General features: G+C 44.4%; 1 protein-coding gene across 1 annotated transcript in view; it reads right to left on the reverse strand.

Annotated features, from left to right (window-relative positions):
• Window positions 1–20,446, reverse strand: part of PCLO (piccolo presynaptic cytomatrix protein) — a 213,992-nt gene that overhangs the window by 17,110 nt on the left and 176,436 nt on the right. Inside the window, exons 18-22 of the mRNA XM_060275141.2 lie at window positions 18,226–18,297; window positions 17,045–17,225; window positions 16,007–16,201; window positions 9,432–9,582; window positions 2,134–2,201 (exon numbers count right to left, since the gene is read on the reverse strand). Of these exons, the coding sequence (XP_060131124.2) occupies window positions 2,134–2,201; window positions 9,432–9,582; window positions 16,007–16,201; window positions 17,045–17,225; window positions 18,226–18,297 (667 nt within the window). The remainder of the gene's footprint in view (window positions 1–2,133; window positions 2,202–9,431; window positions 9,583–16,006; window positions 16,202–17,044; window positions 17,226–18,225; window positions 18,298–20,446) is intronic.

Raw genomic sequence — 20,446 nt, forward strand, 5'->3', positions numbered from 1 at the left:
CCGGAGAGGGCCTGTTTAAAATGGTGCTCAGCCAGCTCAGCCCAGCCCCCTTCCTCCTCTAGGGAGGGCAGGGAGAAGCCAGGAGGAGGGAGGGAGGAAACACTGCCATGGTGTGTGTGAGGGAAAGGGGGGGAATGGAATCAGGGCCGTCTTAAGCATGCCTGGTGCCCTGGCACCGTGGTGCGACGGATCCCTCTGGCGCCCCCGCTCCGCCCCGTTTCCCAGCACAGCGGGTGGGCGGGCACAGTGCGGCTGCCGCCTGGAGGGGCGGACCCCCGCGCAACCCAGCCTGGCCGTAGGGCTGGCCCTGGGCCAGGGGGCGCTGCCCGCCCGCTGCTGCGACGCCCCTGCACACGGTGGAGGCGGCCCCAGGCCCACACACCTCCGGAAAGCGGCCTGAAGCCGCTGAACAGCTGAGAGGCGCGCCTGGGGCGGCCTCCGCCGTGCCTCTCAGCGGGCGCAGCGGTGCCCCGCGCCAACCGGACCCGGGCCTATAGACGGCCCTGTATGGAATGGCGCCGGAATAAAAAAATGGAGCAGCCCGAATGAACAGAATCCCCACGCTGATCCATGGTCAGTCTGTGGGCTGGATCCTGAAGGCAATTAGGCCTGATCTGGCCCCCGGGACTTAGTCTCCCGACCCCTGCTCTAAAGCTTAGTTTAAGGGATGTTGTGTTAACATTTACATAACAACATGGTTGGGGCTTACCAGGCGGATGCTATAGGGACAACTCAGGTAACAATAACAACCATGTAGCAAAAACCATGTATTGGGGCCATCGCAGTGTGTGTAGTAAGCGATTGCACATTCAGAGTATCCAATGATCTCAGTGATGGTTGCACACAAAACCAACGAGGGTGGAAGGAAAGTACAACTCAGGTGGCATGTCACTTATATTTCAAATTATATCCGTGTGGTGCCAGAAAACAATCAAATAAATTGATCTAAACTGTGAAAAGGTGCCAAAAGGGCAAAAACGGCCCCAAAAGAGTAGGAAAATTGCAAAAATCACCACCGCCAGCACCATGTGAATCTGACCCACAGCCAAGCACTTGGGGGGTACCAGTCTACCTCTGAATCAGAAGCCAGGCACTTCAGGGTACCAGTCTACCCTCCTTGTTGTCGTTTCCACATTGTCCTCCAGCGAAGAGGAAGACTGAGAGCCACCATTGAGGCCAGTCTTGTGGAAATCAGTGAAGGTTTGGGTAGGGTCTGTGAGAATCTTCATTCCATCTTAGGCTGCCCAAAGCTTTCTAGCCACCTTGCCACCAGCATGAGGCAAACTGTAGTGTGTGCAACGAGGAATGGCCCGTCCCTCATGCATTCATGTCTGCTCCGTATGGTAATATGGACTGATAAGGTGTTAAGTTTTCTTTAAGAGAGAATAAACAAATCTGGGAGAGACTTCTGCACTAACTGCTGACTTTCATTCCAAACCCTATTTAGTCCTTGGAGCAACTAAGATCTTGCTTGTGCTTAGAAAGGTGAGAACGAACCAGCTTGATGCACATTATTTCCCCACGTTCACTGATTGCTTTCCTCTATGTCTCCCTGGTTCGCTGAACCAATGGTCTTAAGCATCATTAGCTCTGCAGGGTTAAAATAAATCAAATATGCCTACAGGAATAATAATTCAAAAGCCGACACCGTGTTATTTACTACCCACGTCTCACCACAGAACCTTGGCTTCATCTTTGTAGCCATGTTACAAACTGCTGCATATATTTTTTATACATATATGAGATGATTGCAAGTGGAAGCATACACCTTAAATAATTGTCTCTGCATTATAATCTCTGCATAATTATATTTGCAAAGAAGCCAGTTGTCAACATTTCATCGCACTTTCTAATATTGCCCCCAACTTGTCCTGTGCAAAACGAGGTTGATTCGGTTTTTGGTGATGCTGGGTGTAAAATTCTCACAACAGGAAGCACCTTTTTAATAAACTACAGTCTTTTTCGGAGATTTGTAACTCTCACTAGGGTCACTCTTCACAGCAACATCTGGAAACTATCTTAATGTGTACCGTGTTTTTTTTTAGGTGCTTCAGGGTGGAAAATAAAAACCAACAGATAATTTCTATGAACTTTTAAAATGTATCGTTCTAATGTTGACAATATTCATTTTACCTTCAGCCTCCATTAATCCCATTCCTGTTTGCTTCACTGGTTCTTGCCCATTCTGGCTCATCTTTCCTCTGTTGAAAAATACAGTTGATCAGCTATTTAAAAAGCTATTTAAAATGATGCAACATACCACCCTGAGATCTACGGGGATAGGGCGGTATACAAATTTAATAAATAATTTTTTTTTTGAAACATAGTGATGAATAAAAATGTTTACAGGTTGACTCAATATGAAATATTCGTTTATTGGAATTCACAACCCATAATGGTTTTAAAATTTGAAAAAAAGGCAGTGGCTCTCAGCAGAAGCAACCCCTCCTCCCCACCTGCTTGTTCATTTCCAAATGCAGATGTGCAAGCTGTTGCACAATTTGCCACATGAAGCACACTTTCACACTGGGAAAAGATCCTCTGGTTGCAGCCGGATTCTTTTAACGCTAGGAAAACAGATGCCAGGTGAAAGGGGTACAGTATCTGACCCCCTGCATTCTGTTGGGAGGTGTGGGCCTGGAGTGATGTCTGCTCAAGTGCTGGCCACAGGTAGCTTATGGACTGTTTAAGACGTGCAGGAATGTAGCTTACGTGGGGCAGAGTGGGGCAAGGCCTTCCCATGCAGGGACGGCACGTCTCGTTTTCCCATGTGAGGTGAAACAGGAACTGCTGCCCCTTCCCGCCATGCCTCCTCTGGTTTCTGTTGAGATTTCAGCAAGATCTCACCAGAAATCAGCACTGATCCTGGCACCACTTCTCCAGCAGAAGCAGCAGCACTATGTGAATGTCTTCGTGTACAAGCTGTGCCTTTGTCTGTGTTCACACATGAACAATTGGCCTTCTCACTTATGATGCCATAGCTACAGCCTTTCACCTTGCAGCGAGTCATCTGGAGAGACCGGGGAATTATGTCAGAATGTTGTTTATTGATTATAGCTCGGCTTTTAATCCTGGACATTCTTATTTAAAAGCTGACGGATCTGGACCTTTCTTCTACCATCTGTGACTGGATTAAAGACTTTCTGAGGGATCGGACACAAACAGTGGGGACTGGGCCTGTTACATCTACCTCCCCGAAGCTCAGCACTGGCACCCCACAGGGATGTGTGCTGAGTCCCTACCTGTACTCATTGTAGACATATGACTGTATTTCATCTGATCCATCCACAGTAATTATTAAGTTTGCAGATGATACTACCATAATGGGTCTAATTGCAGGCGGAGATGAAACAGTGCACAGGGGGGGAGGTTCAAAAAGTATCTACATGGTGCTTAGAGAATAAAAAGGTAAAGGTAAAGGGACCCCTGACCATTAGGTCCAGTCGTGACTGACTCTGGGGTTGCGGCGTATAGCTTCCAGGTCATGTGGCCAGCATGACAAAGCCGCTTCTGGCAAACCAGAGCAGCACATGGAAACGCCCTTTACCTTCCCGCTGTAGCGGTTCCTATTTATCTACTTGCATTTTGACGTGCTTTCGAACTGCTAGGTTGGCAGGAGCTGGGACCGAGCAACGGGAGCTCACCCCGTCACAGGGATTCGAACCGCCGACCTTCTCGTCAGCAAGCCCTAGGCTCAGTGGTTTAACCACAGCGCCACCAACTTGACCTAAATATTAAAAAGACAAAGACAAAGTGTTGGACTTCCGGAGGAAGAGAGGGGAACCTGCCCTGTTGTATATCGGGGGGGGGGCTGTGTGGAGAGAATCTCCTTTAAATTCCTGGGAGTTTACCTTAGTGAGGATCCCTCTTGGAAAATCAACACAACTCAGGTGGTCAGAAAGGCCCAACAGAGACTCCATTTCCTCAGGGTCTTGCAAAAGAACAATGTTAAACAACAATTGATGAACTCCTTCTACCGATCCACAATAGAAAGTGTCCTTTCATATTGTATCACAGTGTGGTATGCTGGCTTGACAGCCACGGACAGAAAGTCTCTACAGAAGGGTGGTGAACACAGCACATGATATCATGGGCTGTCCCTTGAGTCCGCTAGATGACATCGCAAGGGATCGTTGCCTTAGGAGAGCGAGAAAAATTCTCAGGGATGACTCACACCCCGGCCAACACCTCTTTAATCTTCTACCCTCGGGCAGGAGATATAGAAGTATAATCAGTCGTACCAACAGGCTAAAAAATAGCTTCTATCTGTGGGCTGTTAGGCTGCTGAATGGAAAATAACATAGCACAACTGGCTTGTGAGGTGGCGTGTTGTGTGATAAGCACACAGAGTGCAATGAGACTGAGTGTTTGGGTGGGTGGGGGAGGCATAGCTGCCAAGTCTCCCGTATTCCCCGGGAAACCCCTGTTTTTCCAGCTGTTCCCAGCTGAAAAAAATTGATTTCCCCCCCAGTTTATTCTGGCGTGACGGCCATTTTGGAACTGGGCGGAGCATGCTCAGAAGCGACTTTTGATGCAGCTCTGCCCAGTTCCAAAATGGCTGCAGTGCGACTTCTGGCGCGGTGGCCATTTTGGAACTGGGCAAAGCAGCATCAAAAGTCGCTTCTGAGCATGCTCCGCCCAGTTTCAAAATGGCGGCAGCGCTACTTCCGGTCTGCTACTTCCGGTCCGGTCCCTTATTTCTCAGACATGAACTTGTCAGGTATGGGGGGAGGGAGCCTTGGTTAATTTCATTGTACACAGGTTGTACATTGACAATAAAGGTATCATCATCATCATCATCATCATCATCATCATCATCAGTAAATTGAAAGATAATTGATATTGGGCAAACATCTGAAGCTATTGGAGTAGTTCTGGGTAGAGCAGTGTCACCCTACTTGTTAATTATTATTTTTATTTTATTTATTAAATTTGTTAGTGGCTTTATCTTGCCCAGGGCAACCCAAAGTGACTTACAACCCAACAAACAGACAGGTGACTCCATTCCACATAGATTCATAAAAACCAAGAGGAAAAAGAAATAGATTAAAAACATCTCACCTACTTCTAAAAGGCCAAATGCCTGGTTATAGAGGAAAGTTTTTGCCTGGTGCCTAAAGATATATAATGGTGGCACCAGGCGAGCCACTCTGTGAAGAGCATTCCATAAACAGAGACCCAGGACAGAAAAGGCCCGTTCTTGTATAGCCAGCCTCCGGACCTCTCGTGGTGGAGGAACACAAAGAAGGGCTTCAGATGATGATAACACAGTCTGGCTCCATTCATATGGGAAGAGACTGTTTCACTAGTTCTGTACAAACATTTGCTGTCTTGGATTTTACTAATAACCAGGATGTTTTGGTCAACCTTATTTCACCATTCCTCTGTTGAGGAATTACCTGATCAATTTTCAGCTCCAATCAGTGTGTGAGCTCAGGCATGTTTCTACAGGCATCTTTCCTAGAGGAACTTACTTTCAATATTTTAAAACATTCATCCTCAAACACTTCCCGAAGCTGTATTATATTAGTAGGGATTAGTATAAAATAATTACAGGCCTAAAGTTGAAAAATATGATTAAAACTTTTTTATTTGACTTCAGGGAATAATTTGTATTTATCTACAGGCAGAAAGGTTAAATATAAATTCTTAATCATATGGAAATTTGCAGCATGAATTGACTTTTCTACTAGAACTACTGAAGAGGAAACTTAAAAGAATAAGATGGATGATTTCTTTTTATCTTCTACTGACTTAGCTTAGAAACGCACTACTCTCCTATAGCAAATCAAGGAAGACTTAATGCATATAAGTGCTTCTGAAATACAATCTCCTGGGGCCAAGTTCTGACTTTATTCCTTTTATGGACTTTAGAACATAAGGTTACGAGCCAGTTCTGATATTCTTGTAAAGAAGCTGGTAAAATGTGGGCTAGACAATGCTACCATTCAGTGGATTTGTAGCTGGATTACTGACCGAACCCAAAGGGTGCTCATCAATGGCTCCTCCTCATCCTGGAGAGTAGTGACTAGTGGGGTGCCACAGGGTTCTGTCTTGGGCCCAGTCTTGTTCAACATCTTTATCAATGACTTGGATGATGGGCTTGAGGGAATCCTGAGCAAGTTTGCAGATGACACCAAGTTGGGAGGGGTGGCTAACACCCCAGAGGACAGGATCACACTTCAGAATGACCTTAACAGATTAGACAACTGGGCCAAAGCAAACAAGATGAATTTTAACAAGGAGAAATGTAAAGTGCTACACTTGGGCAAAAAAAATGAAAGGCACAGATACAGGATGGGAGACACCTGGCTTGAGAGCAGTACATGTGAAAAGGATCTAGGAGTTTTGGTTGACCACAAACTTGACATGAGTCAGCAGTGTGATGCAGCAGCTAAAAAAGCCAATGCAATTCTGGGCTGCATCAATAGGAGTATAGCATCTAGATCAAGGGAAGTAATAGTACCACTGTATTCTGCTCTGGTCAGACCTCACCTGGAGTATTGTGTCCAGTTCTGGGCACCACAGTTCAAGAAGGATACTGATAAGCTGGAACGTGTCCAGAAGAGGGCAACCAAAATGGTCAAAGGCCTGGAAACGATGCCTTATGAGGAACGGCTTAGGGAGCTGGGTATGTTTAGCCTGGAGAAGAGAAGGTTAAGGGGTGATATGATAACCATGTTCAAATATATAAAAGGATGTCATATAAAGGAGGGAGAAAGGTTGTTTTCTGCTGCTCCAGAGAAGCGGACACGGAGCAACGGATTCAAACTACAAGAAAGAAAATTCCACCTAAACATTAGGAAGAACTTCCTGACAGTAAGAGCTGTTCGGCAGTGGAATTTGCTGCCAAGGAGTGTGGTGGAGTCTCCTTCTTTGGAGGTCTTTAAGCAGAGGCTTGACAGCCATCTGTCAGGAATGCTTTGATGGTGTTTCCTGCTTGGCAGGGGGTTGGACTGGATGGCCCTTGTGGTCTCTTCCAACTCTATGATTCTATGATTCTATGATTCTATGATTCTTTATAACCAAATGGAATCACTAGAGCAGGAAGTTTGCTATTCTTCACTGGTACCTAAAACAGATGCATAGACCTTGTTGGTTTGTCATATTGCGCAGTAGTTAATGGTCTGTCACGACCACACCTTTCTAGTCTGTTCTACTCATCCCTTATTAGCACATGGAGGAAACAGACCACAATATCTAAACCAGGGATTATAGTTTGTTGTGCTCCAAATAACCAAGGTTTGTTTGAATGAAACAAACAACAATGCATGGTTTGGACGTAATGCTAACCCAGGGATCCTGGTTTGTTCATAGCAAACCATTAACTACGATTTTACTTAATGGGACATAGAAGAGAAAGACTTTGCAAGATTATCCAAACTGGGAGAGCAGGGAGGAGAGCAACTGCAACCTATTCTACCCTTGTCTCACAAGCAGTCAATACTCCTTTCAGTGCCCATAGTTTACTCCACAGTCCTGCTTATGAGCCCTCAAACATGTTGCCTTGGGAACAAAATAAAGCGTTGCCACTTATTGTGGTCCCCAAATACTGATTAGTCAGTTGATTAATCACTTGGCATTTCCTATGGTCAATAATGATTAGTCAGTTGAGAAGGAAATTTGAATTAGCAGAATATTAGTCAGGTACTGGCTTATTCATACATTTAATCGGCATAATAAATTCAGCTGATAGCTAGTTTTTCAGTGGAAAATGGGGAGGGTGGCTAGCTCCACCCTCTTCTTTATCTTTCTTCTCCTTCACCCTGGCAGAGACCCTCCCATCTTTGGCATACCCAAGAATTTGTCTACCTCCTTGCTGCCCTTCCTGCCCCACCCTGAAAGGGGGAAAGAAAAATTTAGGTCATTTTCAAAAGTGGAGGGCTGGTTTGTTGTTTGTAAAACCTACACATATTTTACTTAAAAATGTACAATTTCCCCCACTCTACTCTGCATTAATACCTTGGGTTCAGTATTAACTTAGGGGAATGGCAGCTCTCCTCATAGGTCCCCCCCCCCCCGAGTCCCCTGCTCAGGGTTCATTCTAAAAACAAACAACAAAGAAATCAAACCTTAAAATGTGCCAAGGACAAAAAAAGCTCTGGACCTATTTGTAAAAGGTAAAGGTAAAGGGACCCCTGACCATTAGGTCCAGTTGTGACCGACTCTGGGGTTGCACGCTCATCTCGCATTATTGGCCGAGGAAGCCGGCGTACAGCTTCCAGGTCATGTGGCCAGCATGACAAAGCTGCTTCTGAGAGAACCAGAGTAGCACATGGAAACGCCGTTTACCTTCCTGCTTTAGCGGTTCCTATTTATCTACTTGCATTTTGACGTGCTTTCGAACTGCTAGGTTGGCAGGAGCTGGGACCAAGCAACGGGAGCTCACCCCATCACAGGGATTCGAACCGGTGACCTTCTGATCAGGAAGCCCTAGGCTCAGTGGTTTAACCACAGCGCCACCTGGGTCCCTGAACCTATTTGCATTTGCATGCAATTTTTCAGGCTTAGTCCACTCGGGGTAGACTATTATGCCTGAAAACTTCAAGCATTTATTTCTATGAAATGGGGGAAAAGTTGTAGCCATTTCAAAAATTCCCAATAGTGAATTTGGGAAGGGAACGAAGCTTCACCTCCCCCCCCCCAAAAGCCAAACTAGGCAACCTCCCAAGTGCTTTAGGAGTCTGAACTGAATCTCGTGGTTGTTGCATGCTTCTGTTTCACCAAACTTTTGTCAGAATTCTAGATTGGCATGTGCCTAGATAATATTTGCTATGACATCTGCTATGTTGGCTAATTTTTTCTTTAAAAAGATATTATTATCACTGCTCTAGTTTTCATTGGTTTGATGACTATATTCTGGGGGAATATACAAAAGTTTAAAATACTGTGTTCAGTGGAAATACAGCTTTAATCCCACCAGTGTACTTTTTAGCACACACATGCGTGCGATGACCATAGCTGCCAAGTTCCGGCCTGAGAAATAAGGGACTGGACCAGAAGTAGCGCTGCTGCCATTTTGGAACCGGGCGGAGCATGCTCAGAAGCTACTTTTGATGCTGCTCTGCCCTGTTCCAAAATGGCCGTCGCACCAGAAGTTGCGCTGCAGCCATTTTGGAACTGGGCAAAGCAGCATCAAAAGTTGCTTCTGAGCGTGCTCTGCCCAGTTCCAAAATGGCCGCCGCGGCAGAATAAACTGGGAAAAAACAAAAAAATCTGTTTTTTCAGCTGGGAACAGCTGGAAAAACGGGGTTTCCCCGGGGAATACGGGAGACTTGGCAGCTATGGCGATGACGTTGCACATAAGTATGTGTTGGGAGCAGGGGAGGACATATAGCAGTTCCTTGAGGGTTAAAGTAGGAACCTCTCATTTGTCTTTCCATGGCTAGTAAAAACAACAACTTATTACATTTTTCAAAAGAAATTCTTACATTCTTGGAATGGGAAACAGATTGGTGTCCGCAGTGGTGCTGCTGCTGCTGCTTCCTTCACTGTCCATGCTGTATCCGCTGCCAAAGGTACTGGCTGATGAACCAGTGGAGGAGACTGAACTTTCTCCTGGTCGGTGGTTCGTAGGTCTTGCTGTACAGGGTAGGAATGAAGGGTTACCAAACAGCCTAGAGAGACATCAGAGTCAGCAATACAAGTAGCACCTAGCGATCGTGTGAAGTAAGAACAGAAAATTCTCACAAAACGTTGCTCTAAATAGGTTCTGGGAAACCTATTCAACAATACACATCCAGCCTAATTTAATAACTGGAATATACAATTTTAATTTCCTCACAATGGTTTGAAAATTGAAACAATATTCATCTAGCAATAGCAACGACATTGTATAATTAATCCTTACTAATTCTGGTCAACAGCTCAAATGTCACACTACTGAAGGCCTTTTGAGAAAGTTTACGCAGTAAAAAGGAGGGCGGGAAACAAAACACTGAATCAGGAGCACAGATACTAGACAGGCAACATCTTCTTCAGACACCACACAACTACTCGGATATATTTCTCAACTGCAAGTTAAAAGCTTAGAACATGTTACAGTCTCTGTTTTATTCCAAATATTGACCAAAGGAAACAATACCAGTCCAGCCATGCTGAGTTCACAAATCTCCCACAAAAATATTGGAAAATTTCCCTCACCCACCTACAAATTTATATTCATTCCTTATTTTGATGTCTCCATGCTTGTTACCTTTCTCATTTGGGGCAAATTGAGAAATATGCAAAGCTACAATGTCATACAAAATAATTCTTGTCAACGATTAACGGCAGCAGCGTACATTTGAGCAACACTATTGCTCAGGACAATGCAACGCCACTAAAAAGTAAAACAGATATTGCGCTATCTAGAAAATATACATTGATTAATATATGTACAGTGGTGCCTCGCTAGACGAATTTAATTCGTTCCACGGGTCTTTTCTTATAACGAAAAATTCGTCTAGCGAATCCCATAGGAATGCATTGAATTTTTTTGAATTTCTTTTTCCCCATAGGAACGCATTAATTGAATTTCAATGCATTCCTATGGGAAACCGCGATTCGTTAGACGAATTTTTCGTAAAATGGATTCGTCTAGCGAGGCAACCTCGAAAAATCCTTTCATTACGCGGAAATTTCGTTAAGCAGGGCATTTGTTAAATGAGGCACCACTGTATATATGTTGTGGGTTGTTGTTGTTTCCTAAAAAATGTGCTCCAGCCATGGCTTATAAATTTATGATAGTGTATCACAGGTTAGGGCCATGATGCTCCAAAGCTTTGCAAACAACTCGTTTCCATGTCCTCCAAAGGTTCAGGTCACAGCCCAATACATTTGCCAAATGGGAGTTTTCAGATAAAGCATCTGAGCAATTTCATGAAATTGCATGTCACCTTAGAAAGGCGGGAGAGAGTACCTAGCAAATGCAAGCGCACTGAAATGTGACAGCACTCAAACAGAAAAAAGCAGAGCCCAGCGCCAGTGACAGATTATTGATGTCCATAGACTGAATAATGGCTTGGCTCTCTGAAAATTGTTTCTTTTGGGGCGGTGACAAAGCCCATTTATTTTTTCTGGGAATTAGGTACTGAGAAGCCCATTACAAAGAAGGTTTATTGAGCAGCAAATTTATTTACAGTATGAAGGATTCTTGCAAAGCAATGGCTGAATATGCCAGAGAGGCCCTGGTTTTTGAAACAGCTCTGAACAGAAAAAGGATCAAATTGATAGGAGCTCCCCTCTCCCTGCACAGTCATAATGGTTGCCCTAAAAGCAATTTAGTACCAAAAAACAAAACAAAAAAACACAAACAACAATCTATATGCAGGGCTAAAGCACCAAAACTCCAAAAATGCAAGGAAGTACAAAAATGGATTCTTTTTGTGCTCCATTGCCAGTGAGGTAACCTTGAGAGTTGATTTAGTGGATATAATAATAATAATAATAATAATAATAATAATAATAATAATAATATATTATTTGTACCCCACCTATCCGGCTGGGTTTCCCCAGCCACTCTGGGCGGCTTCCAACAAAGATTAAAATACATTAAAATGTCACACATTAAAAACTTCCCTAAAGAGGGCTGCCTTCAGGATAGAGAAGACCTGTGTTCAAATTCCCACGCTGCCATGAAGTTGACTGGAAAGTCTTTGAGAGATCAGTTTCAGGGCCTATTCAGGCTTTACTTGCACGGAGGGACAATGTTAAGGGGCAAATGGACTGCCGGGCAACCCCTTCAGCCACTGTACCCGCCTTGGTCTTCACGTGGCGCGTGCTGGTTTCTTATGTGTTCAGATGCAACTTCTGCAGTGAAACAACTTCCCTAGCTGTGTCGGTTTCTCATGCAATTTAGAGAAGTCATATTTCCAACTTTAAGCATGAGCTCAATAACCTGCTTATCTGCAGTCATGTTGCCTACAAAATCACTTTCTTATGCCTGATTCTCATATCACCTTTGGACTCTTCCTCTGTAATTTTAACGCACCAGTTTCACGTTGTGAATTTTTAGTTTAAAAGAACCTCATGGTGAGAGCTAGTATTTATGATATCAGGTCACATGATGGTTTTGGTTGGGTTCCTGCCATGGAAAATGTAGGGTCAGGAACAGAATGTTCGCCACATGAAACTGATGTGGTAAGTTCGCCTTGTGAGAAGTAGCTTGGGGACCAGACTTTAGTTGACAATGATACCCCCTCCCCCAAAAGGGTCCTGACCTAAAGTAAAAAGACAAGGCAGGCTTCATTTGTTAAAATCAATAAATCAATGCATTAGAGGCTAATGAAGCTCTTCCACAGCTGGATAAGGACAACACTGTAAGATCTATTCAAAAGAAATGATTTTCTGTAACTTCAAAACTGCTTTTGTATCCAGAGCCTGTGTTTGTTGAGTTTGGTAGTCCAAAGAGTGTTTGCCTAGAGAAAGCCACCCAGTTGATGCCACATGCGCTCATTCTCTGCAATTCAGAATCCTTTGCAGAGTCAGCCTCTCTCCATCTTCTAAGCAGAAGTCACTTTGGTTGCTTAAATGGGTGGTTGGGAAGTCCTGGCCTTCTTTTCTTAATGATCACCAAGGAGATGCTATCTTTGAATGCACTGACTCCCAGAACCATTCCAGCCCCGCAAGGTGACTGCAGTCACACCATAGGAGCCACCAGTGGGAGAAAGATTGAATGTGGATCAGTGGATCACCACAACCTTTTTCATGTGTTCAGAAGACTGGGGAGGGGGAGTAGGCACATACACAATGCCCCTACCCAAAATGTCCCCACACAAGCTGGGCACACACATTGCACCCCTGAACTTCTCATGTTGAGTAGAAAGGTCTGAAGAGGCCTTGTAAACACATTGGGCTGGGCGCACAAGCTTCCTGACCTCCAGGAGCCATGATAATGCAGGGTTTCGGGCCACAGGGGTGCTTGCAAGCATGATCACTCGACTACACTGACAAGTCTCCTTCAGCCCCTCCTGATCAGCACAAGAAGGCTGATGCGGGGGCATCTACGGTTGGCATGCCTATGGGGAAGGGGAAGAAATGGAGGCAGTGAGAGATTTTACTTTCTTGGGCTCCTTGATCACTGCAGATGGTGACAGCGGTCACGAAATTAAAAGACGCCTGCTTCTTGGGAGAAAAGCAATGACAAACCAAGACAGCATCTTAAAAAGCAGAGACATCACCTTGCCTACAAAGGTCCATATAGTTAAAGCTATGGTTTTCCCAGTAGTGATGTATGGAAGTGAGAGCTGGACCATGAAGAAGGCTGATCGCCGAAGAATTGATGCTTTTGAATTATGGTGCTGGAGGAGACTCTTGAGGGTCCCATGGACTGCAAGAAGATCAAACCTATCCATTCTGAAGGAAATCAGCCCTGAGTGCTCACTGGAAGGACAGATCGTGAAGCTGAGGCTCCAATACTTTGGCCACCTCATGAGAAGAGAAGAATCCTTGGAAAAGACCCTGATGTTGGGAAAGATTGAGAGCACAAGGAGAAGGGGACGACAGAGAACGAGATGGTTGGACAGTGTTCTTGAAGCTACGTACATGAGTTTGACCAAACTGCGGGAGGCAGTGCAAGACAGGAGTGCCTGGTGTGCTATGGTCCATGGGGTCACGAAGAGTCGGACATGACTAAATGACTAAACAACAACTTGCCCACTCACTAGTTTAAACTCTGGCTATGTTTTCATCACCCAAATTTCTCCTGTCATGTCCAACGGGGAATTGTGTATCTCCTATTTCAGAGAGATCATTCCATTCCTGGGGTAAGGAGATGTAAAACCTCCCCTTCAGACATGATTGAGAAGAGCTAAGGGAGCATGTAACACTTGTAACAGGGCTTCTTCTCCTTCCTATGCCTGAAATGGTTCTCAGAGAAATGAACGTGAGAGATATGGAAATTCTTACTGTGAATTTCTTTTTCTGGGGTTCCTAGAGGGCAGTCCTGGTAAGGGATGGCTCCCACAACTTGTAGATTGCTCTTCTTCATGCCAGGACTGCCGGCCAGGAACCTCCAGGGAATGAACACTATTGTATTCGCAGTTTACATCCACTGAGCAGCAGTCTCTATCCTTGGCGCCCAAGGAGCAGTTTTGTCCTAAACATACTCCAAAATCTACGGAAAGGACCATGACTCCTTCTGAGACAAACTAGAAGACTTTTGAATGTAGATATAGCTTAATGTGTCATGTCAATAGGAGCATCATTTCTTCTTCTTCTTCTTCTTCTTCTTCTTCTTCTTCTTCTTCTTCTTCTTCTTCTTCTTCTTCTTCTTCTTCTTCTTCTTCTTCTTCTTCTTCCTTGCTGTGAACCTTCACAGGTGAAAACACACTAGCTGTACAAATGATAACAACAACCAATGCTGTGTCCAAGTTGAAATCCCAGTGTGCTACGCTAGTCTTTTCTCAAATAAAAAAGAATGGTTTAATCATGCTTAAGCAGTTCATGTTAAACGCATGCCATTTAGTGGGCAGTGTGAGCCCAGTTAGCCCCATTTTTGTGTGCTACTGGAGCTTCCCTGTCTCAGAACGCTCTATCATTTGGACTCAGCACAGCCTTTCAAAACGGGATTTGCACATTAACAGAGAGGGCTGGAGAGATAAGTTCAATGTGTAAGGATGAATTAGCAGGCATGGCAAGAAGGCATTTGGTTAATAAGGCTGACTTCTTGGCCATGTCTCTGGGCTCACCTCCTTCAGGCTTGGCCGGTCCATCGGACATCACTTTCCTGAGGGCTAGTTGGCTTTGGTCTTTGTTGTCACTGGCTGGTGAAGGCAGATTGTCAGACTGAGTTCTTTGAATGGGGAGGACTCCTGCTATGCTGTGTCTGTGCTGCTTCCTTGCATGATTAGACTGACCGCTTTTATGTGCTGCTGTGGCAGTGTAGGTGGAATGGAAACCCAGAGTATGTATCCTCAGATGGAACCAGCTTAAATGTTAGTCATGCAAACACAAGTGGGGTTTTTTTTTTCTCTTCTGGATTTAAATAGGCAAAGTGTCACGAAGACACCAAAGAGACACCACATGCACAGCATTAAAGGGTAATTAAACTGGCTGTTTCTTTCTCATTAATAACAATGAAGAAGATGGAGGGAAATTTACTTTCTGCTTTCCGCAATACGCAATGCTGATTATATGGCACACCAAATAATCATGGAGACAAACAAACACAATGATGCCACAGTTGGATTATATTAATTTGCAGGTGACTAAAGCCTCAACCTGTAATTCTGTGAAGGGAGGGGGGTATGTAAAAGTTGTAATTGCACAACCTCACTGCAGACTAAGAACAAAAAAATAATAATGAAACCCACCCCTATATAATGTCACTTTAGCAGAGCTAATGATATTGGCTGTTAGGGTTACCAATATTTCCTCAGTAATTATCTATGTGTTAATTTTTGTGCTCCACAATAATGCTATTGACCTAAGAAAACTTCTGTTGCCTCAAATAATCCTGTCAAAAGATTAAAATGGTCAACATTTACCAGCAATGAATGACCTTTTTTTCCAGGAAAGGCTTATGGCGTTCTTAAGGTCTTTGAGCCGCAAAGGGTGACATTGCCCAATATGTCTCTTTCTCATTTGCTTCCTAATGTTAGCAATCTGTGTTTCTTGCTAAACTGCAGGGTCTTACTTGGGAGGCTGGAAACCAACTCTTTGAAGTCTGAATTATGGTTGAGGCATTTAGTGGCACCAAAGCAACAACACACAACAGAATTTTACCACAAGATGTGGACAGTGGACAAATGGAGACACCAGTAGAGAAACAGCCAGTTCCACTGCATTCTATGCAAATAAAAGAGGACTTCTAAATAGGAGGAATATATTATATTTATATGGATCTACACAAAGACACACACGGAGAGAACACGGAACAGGTGGAACACACATTGTGCTAAGAGCAGAAAGAAAAGCCCAGCAGGGAAAGAATTTGGGGGGTGGGAAGCGAAGGAGGGGGGGAGGGAGGAAGGCAACAGTTGAACATTAAGCTGCCATGCTGAGGAATTTTATTTGCGTCTTTTACTTGGTTGAAGGCGGAGCTGTTGGACAGCTGCTTCAGCAGCGGCGATGGCTGCCCCAGCATCTTCAAGGTGCGTTTGAGTGACGCTGGTTTTGCTTTGGCTGCGCGATGGCCCATGGGAGCGCAGGTGTCCTTCAGAGGAAGACTTGGAGCTTCCTGGACTGCTGTGGGACTTCTCAATGGTGGGCACCTGCATATCTGGTAGGCAGGGGAAATATATCAAAGAGATGCGGGAACTTTGCGGTGCTTGCAGCAGAAACAAAGACAAACTTCAACCTCTATTTATTCTAAGCAATAAGAAGCGATGTACAATGCATAGCTGCCAAGTACCCCGTTTTCCCCGGGAAACCCCCCATTTTTACTTACCTTTTCCCGGTGGTCTCCCGTATCACTTCGTCTCCCGTTTTTCTCCGTTATTTTCTCCTGCCGGCGGCCATTTTTTCTTTCCGATTTGCCCTTCTATGGGCACAAAAAATGGCTGGCGGCGGCTTCAAAATTTGCATCTACGCATGTCCGGAAGTGCATAGACGCGACTTCCGGTGTCGGCCATTTTTGGTGCCCATAGATGGGCGGAGCGACACCGGAAGTTGCGTCGACGCACTTCCTGACATGCGTAGAAGCGACTTTCGAAGCTGGCGGCGGCCATTTTTGGTGCCCATAGAAGGGCAAAGCGACACCGGAAGTTACGTCGACGCAACTTCCGGTGTAAAATGGCTGCCGGTCCCGGATTCTGCAGTCCGGGACTTGGAAGGTAAGGTACAACATACAAAATATTATACAAATATTAGAATAACTGCAAGTTCTGTTTTTCCTGTATTATAATACATGTTGTGCATATCACATTATACAGTTACATATACAAAAATGGACTTATCGATTTTGGGGTGAATTCTCCCCCCCCCAAAAAAAAGATTTGGAAATGACAGTTCATTTCTTTGTTTTTAGGCAAAGGTTCATCTAACTAAGCTACTTAGGAACACGAAGTTGTAAAAAAGTTTTGACCCATACAGTTATAGCACACACAGATAAAATATTTCCTACCCTTTGATGGGTCAGGGAAAATCCCGTGACTTCTGCTTTTGATGACAGACGGTTTGGGGGACTGCTGGCTGTTCTGTCCAGAGTGGGATTTCCCATGGTCAATGCTTTCACTCTGCTCCTTCAGGGTGTACCACCGAGGAGTATTGTCCAACTGAGAGGCACTAGAAAGCTCAATTAATACCTATGTGAGGATACAGACAGCAAATTATTTTGTTACTGAACACCTTACAATGTCTGATTCTGATCTGGCTAATGTGTGTGTGTTAGCTCAAGAGTTTCTACAGTTGAAACAGTGGAGAATGCTAAACAGACTCCCAGAATTATATACGGCATGCTATATAATAACAGAGACATTTAAAAACAAAAGCAAAAAAGGCTGAGGGCTAAAATAATTTCAATCGTTCCTTTCTTTCTAAATTTTCCATATCTGTCATTGTCATCATCAATATTATTGTACATGGCGTTTTACAGAATACCGTAAGTAAAAAAGACATGTTCCTATTTTGAGGCAACTACAAAACATGCACCCACACCACAAACTTAAACCTTGGAGATTGTAAGTCCTCTAGTCCTCAATAAACTCCCGATGCCCAAGGTTCTCCTGTGAATGCTAAAATAGCAAAAAACAAAACAAAACCGTGCTTTATGAGTGATTTATATTTGTGGGGTGGATGCACCCCAAGAGCTTTTCTGTTTCTGTTTCCCATCCTGCCAGCACTCAGCTTATATGAATTTCACTCCCACATTCATGGTCCAGCAGCCTCCGGAAAAGGAATGGTAGTTGCAACCATAGTTTGCCAATTCAACCAGGGTTAGCGCAAACCATGATTTGCAAAACCACATGAAACCATAGTTCCTTTACCAGCCAGTCACAGACCATAGTTTGTTAATTCAGACACCACACCACCATACCATAGGTAAACTTCCTTAACTATGGTTTATCATGATGTCTGAACTGAGTCGAGTCGGCATCAATTCCCACAATGGCAGCACCTGGAGAAATGCCATAGCGATGGCTGCTGGTTATACCTGTGATTTCCCACCTTTCTCCACAGAAACATGCATCCAAGGAACATCAAAATTACTCATCTGGATGAAAAATGCATTATATGAGTCTACTCTTAGTTGACTACTATGTCAGGCGAGGGAAGGCAGTGAAGCAAGAAATAAGGGATACTCACCTCGCCCAGGAAGTCGTTGGAGGAGAATCTATCATAGTCCCAGACAGTAACTTCCAGGGTCTTCTTCTTTAGCTGCAGTTAATATCAAAAGATAATTAATTTCAATCCCCTTCATGAATCTGGCACCCAGTCCATAAAGCATGCTTTGCTTGTTGCCATCTGCCGGCACCCCCTGTTCTTTTTCAATATGACAGCCAGGCAATTATTGTCCTCCCATCAACCTTGAACTCAGGAAATTCATTTCAGGTAAAGCTGAAAGTTGATATCAAGACAGATGAGCTCGGCCGAGGTTCTATGCAAGCTTGGAGGAGTTATTTTGCCCAGCTTGGCTGCTCTCCCAATACAAAGCCCACAGTGTGACTTTTAAAATGTTGATAGCATCTATATGTCTTCCCTCAGTGCTCAGCACCAGTGAGTAGATTTTACTGAGTTCTGGGCAAAGTCAAAATGCATTGGTATTCACAGTGAGACATGGCTGAATAATTTCAAAGAGCGCTTCTCAGATCTTCTCCCTCCTCCTTTATCTTAGGTTTGAGGACAAGCATATCTAGAGCTATTAGGCTGCAGAGTTTCCTTAGAAGGCTGTGCACTTTCTAAGCGAACCTGCATAATATAGATTATGCCAAAAGGGTAGCAATTGGGATTCAGTCTGAACAAACACGGCTTCAACAAATGTCTCAGATTTTCCAAACCATATACACAACTATTCAACAGACTAAAGATGAGACATCTTGGATGCCTCTAGTACCTCAAGCTATACCAGTTCAAACAAAATGATGGGTCCATGTAGCCAATGGTTTGCCAAGAGGTAACTTGCACATAATATTTGGTGAACCAGCCATCTCTATTGTCCTGTGAAATGGAGAGGAAAATTGTACCACCCTTTTGCATCTGCCTAGAAATCCGCAGAAACAGGGAAGTCTTGTAACATGGGCTTTTCTGGCTGGGGCTAATAGAAATCAGAGTCCAGCAATCTCTGGAGGGCCACAGATTCCCCACCTCTGACCTATACCAAAGGTCCAAGGCACAAGAAGGGTCTGTAGCTGCCCCACCTCCAGGTTGTCCCTCGACTCGTTCTGCCTGCTGGAGCAAGTCATGTCCTAGTTTTATCCGGCAGTAGGGGGGCACAGAGGGTGGGGAAAGAAACCAGTAGTTCAGGGGTGGTGAGCCTCAAGTCTGGGAGCCGAATGTGACTCCTCAGACTTCTCTATTTGGCCCTTGGAAGTTTCTCCAGGCCACCCCCATCATTGACCTGGCTCTGTTGCACTCCATGTGTTTCTGCCTGAGTCAGATGTGTCCTTCAGCTCTGATAAGGTGAGGACCTTGGACTGGAAGGAGATGTAGAAAGCTTACTGTGGAAGAGAAACAGCACTTGTTGCAATGAACACAGGATGGGGCAGAAATCGCTGCTTCCTTACATCCCTCATTCAGACCACAGATAGCAGCTCACATGACTTGATTATCCGCCACATCAAAATATAGAGGAGGCTAAATTTGAACCCTTCTCCTTTAGTTTCCTATGTACAAGGTTTGTTTGTTTGATTTGCTGTTGTGGGTAAGGAGAAGCATCCAGTCCTGTGAGGTGACACCTGCAGTCTGAAGTGGCAGGTACAGGCCACCTGTAAGTTTATCACCTCAACAGAAATTAGATTGGCTTCAAATCCCAACTTTTGACAGCTTCCTCCAACTAAAACCACATCATACACCAGGGGTCTCCGAACTAAGGCCCGAACTAAGGCGAACTAATCGCCTTCTAATTCTGGCCCGCGGACGGTCCAGGAATCAGCATGTTTTTACATGAGTAGAATGTGTTCTTTTATTTAAAATGCCTCTCTGGGTTATTTGTGGGGCATAGGAATTCATTCATATTTTTTTCCAAAATATAGTCCGGCCCCCCACAAGGTCTGAGGGACAGTAGACCGGCCCACTGCTGAAAAAGTTTGCTGACCCCTGCCATACACCCTTTAATCAAGAACTGTGGGTAAATTTCAGGGCTCTAAAGCAATTTAGAAAGTTTAAATTGTTTCTCTTTCTACTCATTAAGCCTCCATATTTAAATAAATTTGTATATTACCAAACCTTCAGCACAGATGGCTTCATGAAATATGGAAAGTATCATGAGATCATTTACAAATTGGAACATGACCACTCATTAGAAGGCCATCTCAGTATTTTCTTTTTCATTAACTCTTGCAGGTAACATAGCAGAACGAGAGCAGAT

The sequence above is a fragment of the Zootoca vivipara genome, chromosome 5, assembly GCF_965207765.1.
Source record: "Zootoca vivipara chromosome 5, rZooViv2.hap1.1, whole genome shotgun sequence".
Taxonomy (NCBI): domain Eukaryota; kingdom Metazoa; phylum Chordata; class Lepidosauria; order Squamata; family Lacertidae; genus Zootoca; species Zootoca vivipara.